Source organism: Theropithecus gelada, chromosome 1 (genome assembly GCF_003255815.1).
Source record: "Theropithecus gelada isolate Dixy chromosome 1, Tgel_1.0, whole genome shotgun sequence".
NCBI lineage: Eukaryota > Metazoa > Chordata > Mammalia > Primates > Cercopithecidae > Theropithecus > Theropithecus gelada.
Genome location: NC_037668.1, coordinates 149,757,276 through 149,779,324, shown reverse-complemented (window position 1 = coordinate 149,779,324; position 22,049 = coordinate 149,757,276). Strand labels below are relative to the sequence as shown.

Below are 22,049 nucleotides of genomic sequence, written 5' to 3'. Positions count from 1 at the left end.
AGGATCACTTGAGCCCATTAGTTCGAGGCTAGCCTAAGCAACATAAGGAGAACCCGTCTCTACAAAAACATTTTTAAAAGGGAAATAGAGAAAGAGGGAAGATGGAAAAAAGAGGAAGGAGAGAGCAAGACCAGGAGGATTATATGGTACAAGATATGAACATCTGAAGGTTGGGGTGAGCTCTTGACAGACAGTAAAGTGGACAATATTTGGGTGATTTTTCATTTCCTCTTTTACAAAGCATTGCCCTCTCACTCCCTACAGTGTTTTACTGCTCTTTTCTGGCCACCACTGACTTCCTTAGTGAATCAGCTTCAGAGGAGGCACTGTCTCTCCACTGTACTCCCTTTGGTGGGCATTTTCTTATTTTACCTTCTATTTTAGACTGAGCAGTCAAAATGAAAAGGATCCTATTAAATCCTTCTTGTTAAAGTGCTAGTGACTGTTAAGCCTAAATGCATAAGAAATAGAAAATTTGATGCGTGAGTCCTAAATTTGAGTTTGGGAACTGGTACTTACTATCTACAATGTTTGGTAAGTTACTAAGGGCCAGTTTCTATCTCATTGTGCTTCTCTGAGGATTGTATAAATAATTTAAGTGAGGTATTTTTCTTCCTACAAAACCTGTGATTTTTCAAAATCACAATATAATTTATCTTTGATGTATTTTATTTAGGGCAAAATATTTTGTATTATCGTATAAAGCAGGGATAAACACCTCCTGTCTATTGGGACCAGGAAAATGGGGACTGGGTCAGATTTTTAGGGCATGATCTGTCTAAAAGGGCAGCCAGTTCCAGCTGATAATTTCCTTCCAGAAATGTGGGTCTTGTTTCACCCCATCATTTGACTTGTCCAGTGAATTCCCAAATCATCTTTATGTATAATTCTTAAATAATTGCAAATATTATTGTTTTCAAATATTGTAGGCAGAACAGTGTCTGGAAGCTGGAGGAGGAAGGAAATCTGGCCTCTGTGTTGCCAATTCGCGACATCTGCCTTCCAAAAATGAACTCAAGTAACACAAGGATGCTTTTATCTCACATATCATGGATGTGATACTAATGTTTAAAACAGGCCCTTCAAAAGTTTTTAATAACTTATGCATGTCAATCTGTGATTGATAAAAATTTACCGAAAACATTTTGTTACCAAAATGATATGTACATGGGGAGGGTCATGATAGAGAAAGACCATGCTTTTAAAAATATATATGTATTTTTTGGAAGGTAATTTTTAATAAGCAAATATTTATAAATTTAAAACATGATTTTCCACTGCAAAATATTTTCAATCTATAGTTTGTTGCCTTTGAGTGTAGTAGACTGTATGCCATGTTTTTCCTATCCAATCAAGACAACAATTTAAAATTAAAATTGCAAAAAATAGGCGACCTTTCACAGAGGATTGACTAGTTAATTTACTTAAGATAGCAAGTTGCACAAAAGAAGAAAATGATAATGCAACAAGCTTTCACAAGACTGACCCTCTTCTGAGAGTTAACCTTTGTGCTCACAAATAGTTATCTGAAAAATTTCCAAGGTATGAATGGAAATAACAGCAGATTGCATTACCTACATCCCGAAGGTCAGAGGTTCAGATTACCAAGGTAATGAAACTTCAGTGAGCTGCTTCAGATCTATTAGGTTTGTCAGTTTTTATAAGCACGCTTACTTCAGGAATGCAATTATAACATAAAGACCTATATTGGTGGAAATTCACCAGCCGGATCTTAACAGAAGTATTCAAATGTCAGATGAGGGGGGAGAGCCTACCTTCATGAGTAGGCTTTTAAGACGAATCAGTTAGTGAGGTGGAGTAGAGAGAAGAGGGAGATGAATGGAAATATACCTTAAAACACATCCCCAAATAAAAAACTTTGTATTTTTCCCAGATGTGTTTCAGAGAGTAACCGTAAGCATCAATTAACTTATATTATTCCATTAAAAATGGTTTAAGAGATCCCAATGCAAGTGTCACAGATCATTAGATATCTGCAGCCTTATAAAAACCCGAGAATGATAGTTTTTTTGTTTATGTGAAAATGGATTATTTTGTGGAAACACAGATAAACGTAACCTACTAATTTAATCTACAATTGATATCCTCCATTCTGGCTTTAATTCACAATTGATATCACTCAGGTATCCTAAATGGAGCATCTCTCTTCTTAAGCTGTAACCAAACTCAAGGCTGAATCGAAATCATTTGGTTATATTACCCAAATAGTAGTGACTTTTTGTCCTTTTATATCACCAATAGATGATTGCCCCAGTGAGCAGAGCGTTCTTTCATAAATACAATGTGTTAACTGGGTCTTTCCTGATCAGATATTTCTCAATATTTGGTATTATTCTAATAAGTTTTGATTAAACTGCTTGCCAGATCTCAAGTTATACCTGTAAGAATGATATAATACATATTCTCATGGTAGATTCAGGGTTTTTTTTTTTCTGACTGTCATAAGGTATCATCACAAATTAACAGATCACAACAAATTAACATGTTAATATGACCCTACTGACCAAGTAACTGTAAAATTTCAGTTATTGTGGTTTCTAAAGTTGCAGGAACAGATTAGATCACTCTGTGAACTCCTCCAAATGCCTGTTAAAAAAGTGTTCCCAGCAGGTCCAGGGTCGACCCTGCATTATTTAAGTGGATCCAGTGGTGATGCCTAGGCTTTCTTTTACTGGATCAAGCTGGAATTCTGTCCATAGCCAGTCTGAAGATGATCCACTGGGAAGAATCTGTTCCATTATTGCAATCCAATTAAATGGTTCTTGCTAATGAGCGGTAAGTTACAAGATTTTAGGGCAGCGCTCTCTGAAGGAAGGTGAACAATAGCACACTGTATCTAATTAACACATGGACATGTCTATCACGACTGACTGGTAGGATAGAAATTACATAGTTCATGCAAAGGAAACGACAGAGGGAGAGTAGGAGGTCCAAGAAGAATGTCAAAGTAGGAGAGAGTTTGCCTCTCAAGAATGGCAAAGGGGCCTCAGGATTTTAGTTTTAATGTGTCCATTTTTAATTTATTTGGGTACTAATAAAAATGGCCCTTCTAAAGTTTTCAATGACTTAGCCCTGTCAATCTGTGATTGGTAAAAATTTAGCGGTAACACTTCACTATCAAAATGATGTGTACATGGGGGAGGGTCATAGTAAAAAAAGAATACGCTTTTAAAAACCCGCAAAGTGTTCACATAGGTATGAGAAGCTTACTTACTTGGTTTAGCCCACCTCACGTCGATGGCTGTGTGGTTAAGGACACTCGCAGTGAGACTGGCTCCTCTCTCCGGAAGACCAGCTAGCGTCGTCACAGTCACTTCTTGGCTCGGTGTAAAACCCACACTGTTGTGTACGAAGAGCATATATTCATAGGTTGTAAACCTAAAATGTTGTTTTGTTAAAAAAAAAAAGTATATGAATTTCTACTTAACAAAAATTCAAACAAATAATTTCCTTTTTCTTTACAAAATACAGGATTTCCTTCCATCCCTCCACAAAATACTGTTTTCTTTTCCTCCCTAGAAAATACATTATTTTATTTTCCCTTCTTACACAACACATATCATTAACTTTGTGACTTGCCAGTCTTAACCAAAGCATCAGGGAAATAGTTTATTAGGAATGCTCAATAAATATTGCTATTGAAAACAAATGTGGTTTATCATTTTCTTTTTCTTATTGTTTTCAGAAGTGGTGAGGATTACAGCTCAATTCAAGATGCAATTACAAATCAGGCAACCTGCCAGCTTTCTATCTGAATTTGATCCAGAGAGTTTTATGCTCTTCTTTTTGGAAACTCATCCATTTTCAAATATCAGAATCCCTCATCACCATTTTCTTCCTATACCTATGCTTCCTTCCCATAATCTCATTGCAGACAGATAAACCCCTAAATTAAATTGTAACTGTGACCAAAGTGTACAACATTCTCCCGCTGAGAGTTCTGCTACAGTGAGCTGTATTTTGCCATAGTGTGAACATATTTACTTGAGTCAATACAGTGGAAACTGAATCTTACTTTGCAGAAGGCAAAAACTGACATGATGATGTGATATGAGGAAGACTTTCCAAGTAATTTATTAAATTGATGATAGAGTAAAGCCACCATTTTTTTTTAAACCAGTTTTGGGCAGAAGACCATCAGGCTTCCTTTGTTTGGTGCAGAACTGCCTGTTTAAGAAAATGCTATAAACAGACACAGTTGGGCTATGAGTGGACAATAGCTTAGATTGAGATACTTGCTTAAATATGTAGTGCAACACACGACCATCCCAGAGGCATCTTGTCCTGGATGAGCAAACACTGGCCTCAGATCATTACCTAATTTGGGTTTATTAGATGATCAAGGATACCTCATCTCTAATGCAAGGCCCATAGTATTTGTCTCAGTATGTCACAATCTTTGCTGTGACGATGCAAAGGTGGTGGGGTGTGGGTGGGTAGGTGCCATTTGCAGGATTGTGCTAAATAGTTTGACCGAAATTGTATCAGGATCCTCAGAGCATTTCGCTCCCACCTAGGTAGAAGAAATCTGCTTGACTCATCCTGTTTCTTACTCATAGCCCAAAGATATGTTTGCAGGTTTCTGCCTGAGCCACATTGAAGGGTGTTGCTTTATTGTAATTACAGGTAAAACTTAGTGACTTTTTGAGGCTATTTATCTATTTCTCCCAAGTAAGTGCTTGCATCAGATTTTCTACACCTGATGCTTTACCATCTCTTCTCAGGTGTTTATTACCTCTTTTATTTCTGCTTTGTCTGCTGCGGTGGGTTGAACTGTATACTACAAAAAGATATTTTCAAGTCCAAACCCCTGGTCCCTGTGAACGTGACCTTATCGGGAGCTAGGGTTTTTGCAGATGTAATCAAGTTAAGATGAGGTCACACTGGATTAGGGAGGACCATAAATTCAAAGATGATGTCTGTGGAAGAAAAAAGAGAGGGAAATTGTATAGACACATGGATACACACAGGGAGGTCACGGCCATGTAAAAACAGAAACAGAAATTGGAGTTATGCTGTCGCAAGTCAAGGATTTCCTAGGGCTACCAGAAGTTAGAAGAGGCAAGAAAATGTTCTTCTATAGAGTTCTGGAAGGGAGTCTGGCCCAGAGGACAAACTGGTTTGCAACTTCTTATATCCAGACCTGTGAGAGAATACATTTCTGTTGTTTAAAGTCACCCAGGATGTGGTATTTTGTTACTGCAGCCCTGGAAAATGAATACATATGCTTTTTAGCAAGTGCTAAATAGTCCACATGATCCAGACAACTAAAAAATAATAATAATTACTTAATAGCTGTCAGGCATTTTCTATAGATATTAACCCATTCATTCCTCACAAAACTCTATAAGGTGCCATTTATAATACCTATTTTGAAAATAAGAAAAACAAGGCTCGAAGAGATAAATAACTCGTCCAAGTCATTGAGATAATAAGTAAGAGGACTAAGATTCAAATATAGGCAGTCTGATTTCAGAGCTTGCTCTTTTAACCATGATGCTAAACTGCCAACATAATAGTGATGATAATAATAATAGTAATAATAACAATTATAATGATAATCTGTTCTGTCCATACTTGGATGATGTCATATCACTAGGGCTTGACCTTTGTATTATTTTTCTAGCAGAGGGAATAGATTTTTTCTTGCACATTCAAACAGTCTGGCCAAATTTCCTTTGCAACCAATAGTATGAATATGAAGGATGGTGAGTTGGGGTTAAGAGGGTAGCAAGCCTATGACAATGGAATGAAATGAAGCTAATGGCTCACAAGGGAATTGAACCAGTGACCTTGGCTTCATTAGCTCTCTCCCTGTGTAAAATACTTATAATTATATTTTACTTCATAAAATGACTTAAAAGAAACGTAGCTAGAGTCTGGATAGGATACCTAGTCTCCTTTCCTATAATATGTAAATTTTTCTTCCACATGTCTATGTTATTATACAATTAAAAATCTTTATGGATTTAAAGTGATACCATGTCTCTGGTTCTTTTCTACATGTGGAATTAACAATATCAAGTGGCACTAAAAGGGTTGATTGTAAATAAATTCTATAGGGCGTTAGTTCTTACAATACTTTAAGAGATTTCACCGTAATTTAGGTATGGCAAAATATACAATTTACATCTACAAAACTCAGGTCACATAGATACATAAAATTGCGATGCCTGTTTTGAAGGAGGTTCTAAAATTTTACAGTAAGAGATGGCTTTAGAGTTTATCTGCTTCAAATAACAAAGTGTCTGCTACATCTCACAGATTAAACAAAAAAACCTGAGACCCTGAGAAAGCAAGTGGATTTGCATACGTTTTCACAACTAGTTAACAGGGTTAGCTGGACATAGGGTTTCTTCATTTCCAATATTCCACTATTTCCACTTTTTTAAAAAAATTAATTGGGAAATGAGTAGATATTTCACTTGATGCCATACAAAAATTGGTCTTTTGTACTTTCTTTAACTTCCATTGTTAAGTTAAATTTTAAGGAAACAAGTTTTTTTTTTTTTTTTTTTTTGAGACAGAGTCTCGCTCTGTCCCCCAGGCTGGAGTGCAGTGGCCGGATCTCAGCTCACTGCAAGCTCCGCCTCCCGGGTTCACACCATTCTCCTGCCTCAGCCTCCCGAGTAGCTGGGGCTACAGGCGCCCCCCCATCACGCCCAGCTATTTTTTTTTTTTTTTTTTTTTTTTTTTTNTAAATGAGAACATCTAAAGTATTTATTCACTTATTCTTTTTTCTTTGAACACGCATCAGATGAAGCATCTAATTTAACCATATCCATCTGGGAAGTCTTCACGGAGGAGGTAACATTTGGGGCAGGTTTTGATAAGAAGTGGTATTTTGTCCACTGAAGTGGTATCTGATAAGAAGTGGTATCTGTCCAGGGCAAAATATGTGAAGACTTGTACCTTGGAAGGGTCTGATATGTTTGGGGAAACCAATAAAATTATTCAGGGCAGCTGCAGAATGCCTGGGGTTATTTTCATCAGAATTAAAAATGTGTCAGCTTTATTGATGTCCTAACAGAATTCATGTGTCAATATTGTCACCAATATAAATCATGCTTCTGAAAATGCAAGCTATTTAGTTACTTCTTTCACTAACTCTTCCTCATCTCTGCCACAACCCAAAGTATGCTTGAGTACACCATCACACAAGTGTGAATTTGAGAAACCTCATAAAGCGTACTGTTCCTTACGTCTTCAAATCTTTTGTGGGAATAGCAAACAAAGAAAAATGCAATACTGTTTCCATTGCTTAAGTCTATAGCTATTAAAATTTTCAGTTGATGGTAGACACTTTAAAACATCTTTTTGTTGATTCTAAAAATAGTATTGAAGATCTTTGCTTCAAAAATTGAAGAGTAATGTTTATCATGCTTGAATATTTCTATAAAGTGAGACATTTTAGATTGTGAGTGAAAGTTGAAGCTGTTATGTTTCTGTAGCTATCGATACCTACACTACCAGAATTATCAGACCTCAGACAATTTTGCAATCATTTCCATCTTTGTTCTACTTTGTCATCAACATGAGAAAGAAACACAGACAATGAAAGTAGTTTTTCTTTTTAATTCTAAGAAAACACTAGGGGAAAAAACCTCCTGTGACAAAACACATCCTTCTGGATTTAGCAGCTCAGTTTTCATGAGTGATATAGTTTGGATATTTGTCCCCTCCAAATCTTATGTTGAAATGTGATCACCAATGTTGGATGTGCGCCCTAGTGAGATGTGTTTGGGTCATGGGGGTGAATCACTTATGAATGGCTTGCTGCCATCGCTGCGGTAATGAGTGAGCGCTCACACTGTTAGCTCAGGGGAGAGCTGGTTGTTTAAGAGCATGGCACTCCTCTCATCGCCCTCTTGCTCCCTCTCTTGCCATGTGACATACCTGCTCCCTCTTCACCTTCCACCATGGGTAAAAGCTCCCTGAAGCCTTCACCGGAGGAAGACACTGGCACCAGGCTTCTTGTACAGCCTGCAGAACCGTGAGCCAAGTAAATTTTTCTTTATAAATTATCCAGTCTCAGGTATTCTTTTATAGCAATGCAAAATGGGCTAATACAATGAGGTAACACTTAATGTGATAACACAGAAAAGGACATCATGAGGAGAATGTAAAGCATTGAAAAAAAATCCAATGGGAAAAAACACTGTGACCAATTTAATTTGAAAGTGAAATACATATTTACTCATTTTGAATTGAGTACATGGCTATGAGATGGCATATCAGCATTGACAGAAGTTGGCTTTCATTCCTAGACCCAATTTTTATTCACATTTACCTATTAAGGAAGAAACTAATAGCATCTACCTCATCTTGGTAGTCATAGGAGAAGCCTTCCTTTCACTTGCCCTTTCTATGTACAAAGTTAACTTCTTTACTTAATAGCTACAACCCGAAATTATGTATATTATAGAAACACGTGTCATGGAACTGATCCAGTCTTTCATACTAGCAAAGATAAAGATGCCATCTATACACATTTAATCTTATTACAAAAGAGAGAAACAAAAGTTATATTCTTTTGAAAATTATCCCCACAGAAATGGCATCCTCTTTTAGGACTCGAAATATCTTTATTTTAGTAGGTTTAAAAATATATATGAAAATATATGTCGATAAGATTTAAACTTAGAATTTATGATATGTTTAGCTTAAGCATTTACATCTTAAACAAGTCTTACCCTTCTTTGAAAAATAAAACGAAAATGTGTTAATTTTTAATGTTTTAATTTAAATGTAATACAATTAGTGGATTCTTGAGGAATCACATAGAGGTCTCCATCCAAATAGTCATTGTAAAAAAAAAATACTCTGAGAAATTTATAAATAATTGAAAGGAATAGCAATTAGAACATGCCTTCCTTCATAAACTTAATGAAAACTAATTTATAAATCTAAATTACAACCTGCAAGTCAATATTTTCTCTACAATAGTGAAATAACCCTATTCTTTCTTATAACTTGTTCTTCTTTAAATCCACAACGAAAAGGAGAGTATGCTCATTGTATTCTTAGCAGCTTTATCTGATCACTCAGGAGAAGGCAGTGTTGTTAGGTGCTGAAAATTGTAAGGGTAGATTGATGCTTAAAATGAAGGAGGTCGCCGCCCTCTTGTTAAACTCTGCCTGACTCACATCAGCAGCTCCAGGTGATAACAGCACGTTCACCAGATTTTCCAAGTGATGAAAATGTCAGGAAACCCAAAGTTATAGTTCCCCCAACAACCATAACTTGGTCACTTTGCAAGGAATTATTAAGGAAGAAAAGTTAAAAACTGACAAGCAGTATAAACCTGTAGTTATACGGAGTTCGTGTCTACACAGGCAGAGCAAAATTCAATAATGAGGCAACTAGCTGTGCAATTTAGACAAATTTACTCCTTATGTAAGATAACCATAAGAGCAAAAAGTATTTTTGTTAGAATTAAATTATCTGGATAATTGGCTTGAGACTGTTTTGTACATGTAGATATAAAAGAAAAAATAACTACTAGAATGATCTGAATTTCCAAATATGATGCTTTAAATTAAATTGGTGCTTTTCTGTACATTATAAACACATACTTAGCCAAAATAGACCACTTGAACTAGGAAATTGGCTTCAACTTATATTTACTGTCACAAATATATTCATAAAAAGATGTCTAGTGAATCTTAATTTTACTTTTTATATCAGGAGAAGTGCCATTTAAAAGCTGATTCCAAATGTAACTATGGTGATATTCAAGTCAAGATGATAAGAAACACTTCAGTGCTCCTTTTATTTATGCAGATGTTAACAAGGAAATCGGGATGGTGGAATCTGGGGAAGAACAGGAAATTACATAATCCTCCCAAAGATATTAGAATTCAATGAAAAACCCAAGAAAACATACCTGCCCAAACAAATAAATCAGCAAAACAAATGTAGGCAAAGGAAGAGCCATGAAGAAACTGTGACACAGATGTGAACCAACACGTGACGAATACTCAGCTTCGTCCCCGTCTGCAATTTGAGCAACCACTAGCAGACCAGCAGGAACAAGGGGCCCCAAATGTTGCCAAGGTGGCCAGTGGCACCATCTGATCAAACAAGATCACTTCCTTTAAACAGAAAAATATCACCCCCACCAGGGGACCAAGTTTTGGTTTTCTCTCATATTTGCAAGACACTCCCCCTTGGGCTAAAGGCATTCCTAACTTTTCATGGACTTATAAAGGGTAGAGGGCTAGAAAAAGAGATTCTCATAAAGACTCACACCACTTACTCTGAATGTTAAGAAGAAATGCTTTTCTTTTTTCTACAAGCTGTATGTAAGTTGTAGCTGTTATTCGAATAAATAAAAACAATCTTTGCAAGTACTACCAGAAAAAAAATGACATTTGGCATTATGAATCTAGTCAAAATATCTCTTCAACACAGTTTTTTTATCAGCACATTTCCCTTCCAGAAGCAGCTGTCATGGGTATGTTTATGTCCATTCATGTTTCAATTTAAGTTGTGGAAATTCACCTTATTTTTTCCTGAAATCTTAGATTTTAACCTCGCATTAAGAATCCTTAGAGGAATCACTAAAAATTCATAACTCACTTCATGGCCTTGGTCCTAATTATTTAATAAGTTTTCATTTCTTGCGTAAAGAAACAAAATTAACTTTTGGAGACTTTCTCTTCATTTTGGCTGAGTATCTCATTGCTAAAACTCAGATTCAGTAATGTTAAATAGTCAGGTTCTATTTATTTTTGGAAATAGTTACATTTAAGCACTTAGAGTTCACAGATCACAGGAAGCTACTATTTGAAATGACTTCTTTAGGTAGAATTGGTGACTCTGTAGATAACTCTGACAGCAATTAACATACATCACGCTCTCTATGGAGGGCAGCGGAAAGGGTGCTTCCACTAGATTGTCAGTTGTTTGAGGGCAAGGGCTAAAATGTATTTATCTTTCATTCCTTATCACAGTGCCTCAGCACATAGTAAGCACAAATAGGCAAAATAAATGAATTTCTTCTACTGAAGTGAAAATCATATAGGGATGCCAAATCAAGTAAATAATGAATCAAAAGTAGTTGAGAATAGTATACTGACCATGGTAATTTAGGATGAGCAACATGGACCTGCTAGTAATTGACCAATCTTCGCCTATAAAAGCGACAGTTTCATATAGTTCATTCTGTGGCTTGACCAGATTTATGCTATGCCTCTCTCTGAGAATCTTAAAAGAACTAGGATGTTTTCCCATGACAACTTTTTAAGAGGACAGGAGGCTTTTCCTTAGTTTTGCCATTCCCCAGAGACACAACACTACAGCTAACATTCCTAAGGTGCAGAGAAGTAAAGTAATTCTTGATTGAGCTAAACTGTTTTGCCTTGAAGCATTCAGGTGCAGGGCACTATGTGCTTCTATGTGCCAGACACCATGCTAGGAACTGAAGACAGAGTCACGAGGACTGCACCCCTGCCTTATGGTAGATCTGATAATATAACGTGGTGTTCAGACAAGCAGTCAGGCCAGTACACTACAATGGCAATAGTGATATGTTAGGGGATGTCCTGTGGAAATATTACAGAGGAGCTGAATCAGACCAGCAAGAGGGTTGGCAGGAAAGGCCTCCTAGAGGAAGAAACCTCTAGGCAAAGACATGGCAAATGATCTAGTCAGGCAACAGAAAAAGCCAACTATGGGGAAAAGCTGAAGGAGCAAGTGTCGTATGTTGGAGGTACTGAATGCAATGCAAATGTGGCTGGAATGTAGAGGCCTTGGTAAGGAAGGGATGGGAGACAAGGCTAGAGTGGTAAACAGGGTTCAGACTACAGCTACCCAGTGGTGGGTCTAGAAAAATAATGATGCAGATAGAAAAGTTACTGAAACATATGATCGAGGAGTTTTCATAAAATAACATTCATGTTTTCGGAAATTTAATCACATTGCTTCTCTGATTTAGAAGTCATTTACTTTTATAAAATCACCTCATTTTATGGACAGCAAAAATGAAGCCCAGAGAAGTTAAGCGATTTTTAAGAAGTGAAGCTTTGTGGCCTAACATCACAAAGCTAGTTCTCTAGCACAGGATAAAGCAGAGCCCAGATCTCCTAACCCTCCCATGTAGCACCCTTTTCTAACATCACCTACTAGCCCTAACTTAATGTCTTTGAACTCTAGATTGAATTCTTTCAAGTCCCAATCCTGCTCACTAAATATCTCTTGCAGACTGGATCAATAACATATAATCAATTATAAGTCATTATAATTCATTTATAAGTCATTTCTAGAAATAGCAAGCATTCTACAAATGGCCAGGAATTTTCCCCATTTTGTATGTGTTCAATATTTCCAAATTTTTCCATTACGTTTTATGTCTAGATAGAGCTGTGACAAAGGCAATAGGTTAAGGCGTGAACATCTACAAGTTCAACTTCAAAAGGCTTATTTTAAGCATGCAGTTAAGATGGAAAACATTAAACATGCTGACTGTTACAGTTGGATGATTAATGCCACAGATAATAACCAAACATGTTTTATTGCATAACTGATAACACGCTCACACAATGAAGACACTAAGATACTTTGAACTATTCAACATGCCCAGAACTAAATGCCAGCATTTGTTTTTATAGTTTTTGTAATCTCACCTGCTAAGACCCTTATCTTCATAAAACCACTGAGTTCCTGAATAAATATTGTGCCACCGATTTAAATCTTCTGGGGGATTTGATGCAAGTGGTTGCTGGATTTTACGTCTCAGAAGCTCATATCTAAAGCAAAAGACAAGCAGGAACATCAGGATTATCTCAACTAATATTGAGATTACCAAAACTCAGGCTGTTTTGTGGCATGTGCTTGTGATATATGTGTGCAAGCATAAATAACAACATCTTAAGTTTATAGTTATGTGGTTTTGTTTCAGATAAATTTTTTTTCTGGAAAAAATCCCATATATTTAATATTTTGAACAATCAGTTGCATTCACATTTTACTATTATCTGCCAGAATGATAGCATTTTAGATTTATTCTATGTTAGATTTGCCAAATCTTTATTGCCAGTTTTACACAAAGTAGAAATACACAAAGCTTATCAAGTTAATGGTTTCCTACGACTATCAATACTTTATAAACAATGATAATATTATCAACTTTGTATTCTCGGCCAAGTATGAAGTTTGGGTTGTTGCGAAACAATTTCTGACTCACAGCTCTTTTCTTTTATCTTATCTGGATCACTGACCACACTCCTCACAAGTTTCTATGTGCTAATAATGTGCCAAAGAATTACTGTGTTCACCTTAGAATTTTGAGGTACATTTGTGCAAATGTATCATATGGAACATACGTCAGGTTTGCCTAACATATAATAAAAGTATATGTTGAAAATGAAGTGACAGATTATGTAACGAATCCTTAGAGAATGGTGATTGTGGTTTCAAGGGTCTTTAGTTCTTCAAATATGATGATTATATTTCTACTTTGATAGACTTTGATGTTTCCATAGTAAGTTGAAGTGTACAGTATGATAGTGTGTGAAAGTTATGAGTCAGTGGATATTCAATGCCAAATTAGTTCTGTGTTCATACAGAAATAAAAGTCTCCTCCACTTCCCCACTTCTTGGAGAGATAAGGACCATAGCAAAATAAAAATCATAGTCACCTTCTCTTACCTCAAATTAGGTCCATTTGGCTTGGATGGTGGTTGCCAAGAAATCACAACATATGATTCACTTAGTGGAATCACAGACAATGGGCCAACATTCTGAGGTACGGTGGGGTGAGTGGTAACATAGGTAGGTAAACTCTCTGTGCACCCTCCAAGGTACCCATTACCCCCTGAGCAAGCAACAATGGTGACAGAATAATTAGTGAAAGGAATCAGATGAGTAACTTTCTGACTTAATACTGCGGAAGTGACATTGGTTATAGTGATGTGAGGGTCAGGCATGCGAATCTCATAGCTAAGTAGGTCTCCGTTCTGGATGAGTGGGGGTTTCCAAGTGACCTGAAATGAAAGATAAACTTAGAATCAGTGTAATAATACAGGAATAGAGCAATTGAAGTTCACAAGGCCTAGAATTTTGTTTTCAGTTAAGTCATTTTCTAAATGCCTGCATTCTCCTGAGTCTTTAGGACTAGACAGTAATGAAGGGTTTGAGATCAATTAGCAGTACTCCAGGAGCTAAATGAAATGCTGTTTCCTGGGTTTGGCTTTCAGTCTTGCCACTTTCTACGACTGTCAGACTGATACACACCTCAGTGATTCACCGCCACCGTGGGTGTTCTGAAGGACACAGAGCAAACACATGGAGAAAATTCACACATCCACATGCTTCAATAGGGTTGCATAGGATTTGATAGTTTTCATGTTTATAACTCAATTAAATGAAACATCGGAACTCATTTCTTTGCACTGTTAGTGTGCCTGCTAAATAAGTCACTTTTTCTTGGAGGAAGGGAAAGAGAAATCATTATTCATATTTTCTGAAGATGTGAAATTAAGTCCCTGAATCTTACTAATATATAACAAAGCAATTAAAGCATTAACAGCACATCCTCTTCTCAGGGATAAGAAAATGTATAGAAAGCTTTTAAAAAGGGGAACCCAAAGATGTTTGTGCTTAGCTAAAACGTGGACTTGAGCAACAGAAGAAAAAACAGCATTTTGTAATAGAATTCTAGAATGTCTGAAGTTTATTTTCTTTCCTCGCTGAACTGTACAAGAGCATAGTGGTAACACACTCATGTTCTTATGGGGAAAGAGATCCTAAAAAATGTGCTCAGGCCATGACAAAAATCATTTATTTACATGTTATCCTGTTTCATCTCTTTTATTGGTACCTTCTAGTGCACCTTATATAAATGCCAGGATATATATATCTCATGTCCCAGTCCGTAAGCTTCTTCATAGCAGGGATAAATTGTACATCCACTTAGTACCATGTGCACAGAGGTGGAGTTCAGTTAGTAATTGTAGTCATAGTTTGTTAGATTATATTTTTTCCCTAAATACAGTTATTTTGAAACCTTAAGAGACAGATTTCTACAAGGTGACATATTTATATGTACATTCATAACTCTAAAAAAAAATCAAAGAGGAGCAATATAAAAATTAAAATGGAGAAGGACTGACCATAATTTTCTATCTTAAATCAAGGGGAAAAGGTTTCATCCAGGAGGACTATGACCTGAGATTTTTAGAGTGTTCTTACTAATAATTGGTGACAAAATGGGCTCTCACCGCATGTTAGCTGGGCAATTGCTTGATGATTAATTTGGTAATTTATAATTAACAGTGGGCCAATATCTACCAAATTATACTGCAGGGCATGAAATCATTGTTAGTCTTTTTTTTTTTTTATTTTTTATTATTATTATACTTTAAGTTCTAGGGTACATATGCATAACGTGCAGGTTTGTTACATATGTATACTTGTGCCACAAAAAACTTTTTGGAGAGTTCTAAGAAGAGAGGCTGGGATGAAGAGAAGTTTCAGATGTGGTCCTTGTAAACATAGAGGATTTGCCTGCATGTGGGGAGTATTTTTAAAAACACCCTAAAACAAGCAAAGGTTGTAGAAGAGACATAGGACTCTAGTTGTTTTGGAGGTGCAATGCTGTCTGTGGACCTGAAAAACGAGTCAAGGTCAAACTCAGACTCAGAGGGCTTCCTGGTATTTGTAACATAAATGAAAAAATAAGAGCTATCAGAGCTAAATTCAACCTGATTAATCTGAAGAACACAGCTTTTCTTGCCTCTTAGACCAGAATACTTCGAGAGTTCAGGTCAGAGCTTGACAACACTTTAAAGAATTAATACTTAGTTCTGCCCATGCCTATGTCCTGAATGGTATTGCCTAGGTTTTCTTCTAGGGTTTTTATGGTTTTAGGTCTAACATTTAAGTCTTTAATCCATCTTGAATTAATTTTTGCTAAAGGTGTAAGGAAGGGATCCAGTTTCAGCTTTCTATATGTGGCTAGCCAGTTTTCCCAGCACCATTTATTAAATAGGGAATCCTTTCCCCATTTCTTGTTTTTGTCAGGTTTGTCAAAGATCAGATGGTTGTAGATGTGTGATATTATTTCTGATGGCTCTGTTCTGTTCCATTGGTTTATATCTCTGTTTTGGGATCTAATTAAACTAAAGAGCTTCTGCACAGCAAAATAAACTACCGTCACAGTGAATAGGCAACCTACAGAATGGGAGAAAATTTTAACAATCTACCCATCTGACAAAGGGCTAATATCCAGACTCTACAAAGAACTCAAACAAATTTACAAGAAAAAATCAAACAACCCCATCAAAAAGTGGGCAAAGGATGTGAACAGACACTTCTCAAAAGAAGACATTTATGCAGCCAACATACACATGAAAAATGCTCATCATTACTGGCCATCAGAGAAATGCAAATCAAAACCACAATGAGATACCATCTCACACCAGTTAGAATGGCAATCATTAAAAAGTCAGGAAACAACAGGTGCTGGAGAGGATGTGGAGAAATAGGAAAACTTTTACACTGTTGATGGGACTGTAAACTAGTTCAACCATTGTGGAAGACAGTGTGACGATTCCTCAAGGATCTAGAACTAGAAATACCATTTGACCCAGCTATCCCATTACTGGATATATACTCAAAGGATTATAAATCATGCTGCTATAAAGATACATGCACCCGTATGTTTACTGCGGCACTATTCACAATAGCAAAGACTTGGAACCAACCCAAATGTCCATCAATGATAGACTGGATTAAGAAAATGTGGCACATATACACCATGGAATACTATGCAGCCATAAAAAAGGATGAGTTCATGTCCTTTGTAGGGACATGGATGAAGCTGCAAACCATCATTCTCAGCAAACTATCGCAAAGACAAAAAACCAAACACCGCATGTTCTCACTCATAGGTGGGAACTGAACAATGAGAACACTTAGACACAGGAAGGGGAACATCACACACTGGGGCCAGTCGTGGGGTGGGGGGAGGGGGAAGGGATAACATTAGGAGATATACCTAATGTAAATGATGAGTTAATGGCTGCAGCACACCAACATGGCACATGTATACATATGTAACAAACCTGCATGTTGTGCACATGTACTCTAGAACTTAAAGTATATATATTAAAAAATAGAATTAATACTTAGGAGGTAGTCTGTGTTAGTAGTTGAGCTAACAGCGAATTGATTTGGAACTTGGTATTGAGACTGAGAAAGAGCGTTTAGAAGATAAAACTTGAATAAGATATCTACCAGCAGAGATTAAGAGATTTGGTATAATGACTCTGCAGATAAACATTTCAAGATCTAAAAAAAACCCCTATTTTTCTACTATAAATGTTTCCATCTAAAACCTATTTTTTATTTTTTAAAAAGTTACAAACTTAGAAAAATATATCTTTTTGACAGCAGTGAGTTAGAAGAAATGAATCTAATTCTATAGAAAATTTCTAGAACTGTATAAAACAATCTCTTATAACAATATGGAGAAGGATATCATTATTATAGTCAGTAGGCCAACAGAGATGGTATCTAATTTGATCACCCTCCTGAAAATACCCTGGAGCCATTATTAAAAATGAACATGTTGGCTGGGTGTGGTGGCTCATGCTTGGAATCCCAGCACTTTGGGAGGCCGAAGCAGGTGGATCACCTGAGGCCAGGAGTTAGAGACCCACCTGGCCAACATGATGCGACCGTGCCTCTACTAAAAATATCAAAAATCACCTGGGTGTGGTGGCAGGTGCCTGTAATCCCAGCTACTCGGGAGGGAGGCTGTGGTAGGAGAATTGCTTGAACCAAGGAGGCAGAAGCTGCACTGAGCAGAGATTGCACCATTGAACTCCAGCCTGGGCAACAAGAGTGAAACTCCGTCTCAATCAATCAATCAATCAATCAATGTGTCCAAGACTTTTTTTTTTTTTTTTTTTTTTTTTTTAAGACAGTGTCTCACTCTGTCGCCCAGGCTGGAGTGCAGCTGGGCGATCTTGGCCCACTGCAACCTCCGCCTCCTGGGTTCAAATGATTCTCTTGCTTCAGCCCCCTGAGCAGCTGGGAGTACAGGTGCATGCTACCACGCCTGGCCAATTTTTGTAGTTTTAGTAGAGATGGAGTTTTGCCATGTTGGCCAGGCTGGTCTCGAACTCCTGACCTCAGGTAATCCACCCACCTTGGCCTCCCAAAGAATACTGGGATTACAGGCATGAACCACCATGCCCGGCCCGTGTCCAAGAATTTTAAGGAGCCAGTTAACTAAATATTGTATTCTATTCTTTTCTATGCTTAAGACCACATTTATTATCATATGTGTGGTCAAAATGTATGAGATTAAAACTTTCAGTTTGTTTAATTTCCTGACCTTTTGTATATTCATTGCATATAAGAAAGATTAAGAAATATTGTCGCATCCCTAAAAATTCAGACAAAAGAACGTGTTATTGGCCTGAATAAGCAAGAAATGTGTTCTCTAAAACAATAGTATTACGTTAAAACTTTTAAATAGAATTATAGTTTTGCACTGGAAATAAAATGTTTACTTCAGAGATGGCTTTCCTATCGTGATGATTTCTTTTATTTGAGTGGTTCTTAATGATTTATATGTCCATTTTTTTTCTGTTTTTCTATTATAAGTCTTCAGAAAATGGGACAGCTAAATTGCTGGTTAAGTGTTTAAGGAACGATTGACTTTTAGCAGCTGTTTTACATCCCTGAAAAGTCTCTCTAAAAAATCATGGCACCAGGCCGGGCGCGGTGGCTCACGCCTGTAATCCCAGCCCTTTGGGAGGCCGAGGCGGGCGGATCACAAGGTCAGGAGATCGAGACCACGGTGAAACCTCGTCTCTACTAAAAATACAAAAAAATTAGCCGGGCGCGGTTGTGGGCGCCTGTAGTCCCAGCTACTCGGGAGGCTGAGGCAGGAGAATGGCGGGAACCCGGGAGGCGGAGCTTGCAGTGAGCTGAGATCCGGCCACTGCACTCCAGCCTGGGCGACAGAGCGAGACTCCGTCTCACAAAAAAAAAAAAAAAAAAAAAAAAATCATGGCACCTTCAAAGTTCCCCATTTTAAGCAGAAACTTAGACATGCAAGTTAGTTGATTGGCTTTAGGCTTGAAAAGAGTAACATCCAAAAGCATAGTAAGCAACTTCCTTACGTCTTTAACTTCATCAAACTATTTTTAAGAACTTTATGAATAAGAGCATTTATAAAGAGAATTTTATCCACTTTGAAATAAAACAAACAAAAAACATTGGCATTCTGATTTGAAGGATGCTCAGTTTATATGTTGACTTTGGAAAGATTGTCTTGTTAGGGAATTAAGTCCTTCCATCAAGGAAGATTGCACTTTTTTTCCACCTGTTGCAGTGTGACGAAGTAGAGAAGAGCATGGGCTCTAGAACCCTATTGCCTGGGTGTGAATTCCAATTCTTACTCCTTATGTAATCTTATGCAGATTACTTAATCCCTCATACTCAGTTTTCCTGTCTGTAAAATGGGAACAGCAATAGCATTTATCCGACACAGTTGCAGTAAGAATTAAATGAAAGCAATTTCTAGAACATAACATGAACTCAATGAATATATTTTCATTATTATTCCTTCTGTGAAATATTTATACATTTTGTCTGTGGTTTATTTTAGGTAGACATCAAATATTGGCCCATCTTTAAAAGTCAATGAGGATGATGACTAAGACTCAACTCCTTTTACTTTGGTTCATTATCAAACCCATAAATGAGTGACCCTAAGTGTACATAGCAGAGGGAAGGAAGCTACACATGGTTGTGGTCTGGGCGACACTGTTCCTTGCAGCGCACCTGCCAAGACTGGTGGCTTCAGTAGCCTGACCCAAGTGAGGACCCTACTGTATAAGAGGAGCTGACAGCTGCAGGGTTACTCTATTTTATTCCGCATTACCTATGAAAAAGCGGACAGGGGCATCAGGGTTTAGAGGCTCATGATATTACCATAAAAGAAGTTTTGTTTTGTTTTGTTTTGTTTTGCTGCATCATAGTTATGCAACTTAGTTATTTATACATATAATTTCTTATCAGTCCTCAATTTAAGGCTTCAGTGCAGCAGTTTATACATTGACTTTATCCCATTTAAGTACCTTGGTTCTAATCTGATTTTACTTTGACTTTTTGTTAGAAATGACTTCTGAATTGCATGTCTTTTTTCTGCATCTATTGATTTTAAAAAAAAATGGGCTTTCTACTTTAATTGATTGATGTAAGAAGTATGTTGATAGATTTTTTGATGTTGAACCATCCTCACATTTTTAAAATCAAATCAATTTGTCCTGGTATATCATTCTTTTAATATACTGCTTACTTCAATTTGGTAATCTTTTATTTAAAAGTTTTGAATCTGTATTCATACATGAAATTAGTCTATAGTTTCATTGAACTGTTTTAGGTCTTAGTAGGGCATTTTTACCAACCTTATGAAATGAAATAAATTTTCTTAGGTGATTAAACATTAAATAAAAGTGCACGGCTTTCACTTTTTCAGGTGACACAACTCTTTACATTATATATTTATTTTTCTTGTAATTAAATAAGATTTTAAGCATATTATTTCATCTATGCTGCTGTGCTCTCCAATTTACCTTTCTCAAGGCTCATATTTATGCCAAGTCATATCGCCTCTTTTAGTACTTACTAATATGTTACATTTAATTTATTTTCTAGTTGGCCTAAGTATGTGTTGTCTCTCTTGCTTTCCCTGTTGGACTGTAATTCTTACAGGTGGCATTGTATGGAGAAAAAAACCACATTGCACAAAATGAGTAACACTAAGGTGAAATACCAACTCTGCTCCTTGTATTATCTTCCACCCTATCAGCTGGTATTCCGTACTTCTCTACACTCAATTTATTCTTCTCCCCCAAGTCCTTATCACTTCCAGGTATATTACCTAGTTATTTGCTTGCATTCTGTCTAAAATGTAATTGCCATGAGGCTAGGGACTTTATCTTGATCTCTTCTGTGACCCCACTGCCTAAAAGAGGCACTTACAAAGACGTACACTCATGTACTGATGTTCTGTAAATGTCAATAGAACTGAAATTATTATTGTTACTGTTGTTAGTATTGTTGATAATTTCTGTCATCCATCCTAATACCTGGAACAACCCTCTATGATAAATAGTTAAATTAATATCTTAACCAATGCATTAATGACTATCCTTCTGTTATTTCATACAAAATATTTTCTATTTGCAATTTTGACTTTTAAATCTCATATTTTACAAAGAGAAGTCATTGTTTAGCAGTCATATACCTCTGTTTACCAGCTAAGCTATATCACGAGAACGTCTGCTTTGGTAAAGTCTTAAGATCATTCTGAATATGTGAGCCAATAATACTGACAGACAGGTATGTTATCTTAATACTATTTAAATAGTATATAGCATTAAATACTAGACTCAAGGCCGGGAGCGGTGGCTCAAGCCTGTAATCCCAGCACTTTGGGAGGCCAAGACGGGCGGATTACGAGGTCAGGAGATCGAGACCCTCCTGGCTAACACGTTGAAACCCCGTTTCTACTAAAAAAAAATACGAAAAACTAGCCAGGCGACGAGGCTGGCGCCTGTAGTCCCAGCTACTCAGGAGGCTGAGGCAGGAAAATGGCGTAAACCCGGGAGGCGGAGCTTGCAGTGAGCTGAGATCTGGCCACTGCACTCCAGCCTGGGCGACAGAGCCAGACTCCGTCTCAAAAAAAAAAAACAAAAAAAACTAGACTCAGTTGAATGTTCCTGCTGATTCTCCTTATTGATAACTTTTTATTTCCTAGTTATAAGATGAGAATTAAAAGTGTGAATTTTTAGAATGATATTACTAGTGTACAATGTTCATATATTTCAGACACCTTCTTAGAGACATTTAGATTCCTGCCTTGTGGCCTCAGGTGAGTGCCTATGAGATTCAGCTTTCTAGCCACACTAATCTAAACTTCTCTAGCAAGCTGACAAGCCATGTATATTGTTTAATTCCTGGATGATATTATAAAATCAAAAGAGGGTAAAAATGTGAAGAAAAAG

General features: G+C 36.9%; 1 protein-coding gene across 1 annotated transcript in view; it reads right to left on the bottom strand.

The window, feature by feature from the left end:
- USH2A (usherin) overlaps positions 1 to 22,049 on the bottom strand; it is a 795,153-nt gene that overhangs the window by 246,533 nt on the left and 526,571 nt on the right. Inside the window, exons 41-43 of the mRNA XM_025367257.1 lie at positions 13,672 to 14,006; positions 12,648 to 12,770; positions 3,236 to 3,399 (exon numbers count right to left, since the gene is read on the bottom strand). Of these exons, the coding sequence (XP_025223042.1) occupies positions 3,236 to 3,399; positions 12,648 to 12,770; positions 13,672 to 14,006 (622 nt within the window). The remainder of the gene's footprint in view (positions 1 to 3,235; positions 3,400 to 12,647; positions 12,771 to 13,671; positions 14,007 to 22,049) is intronic.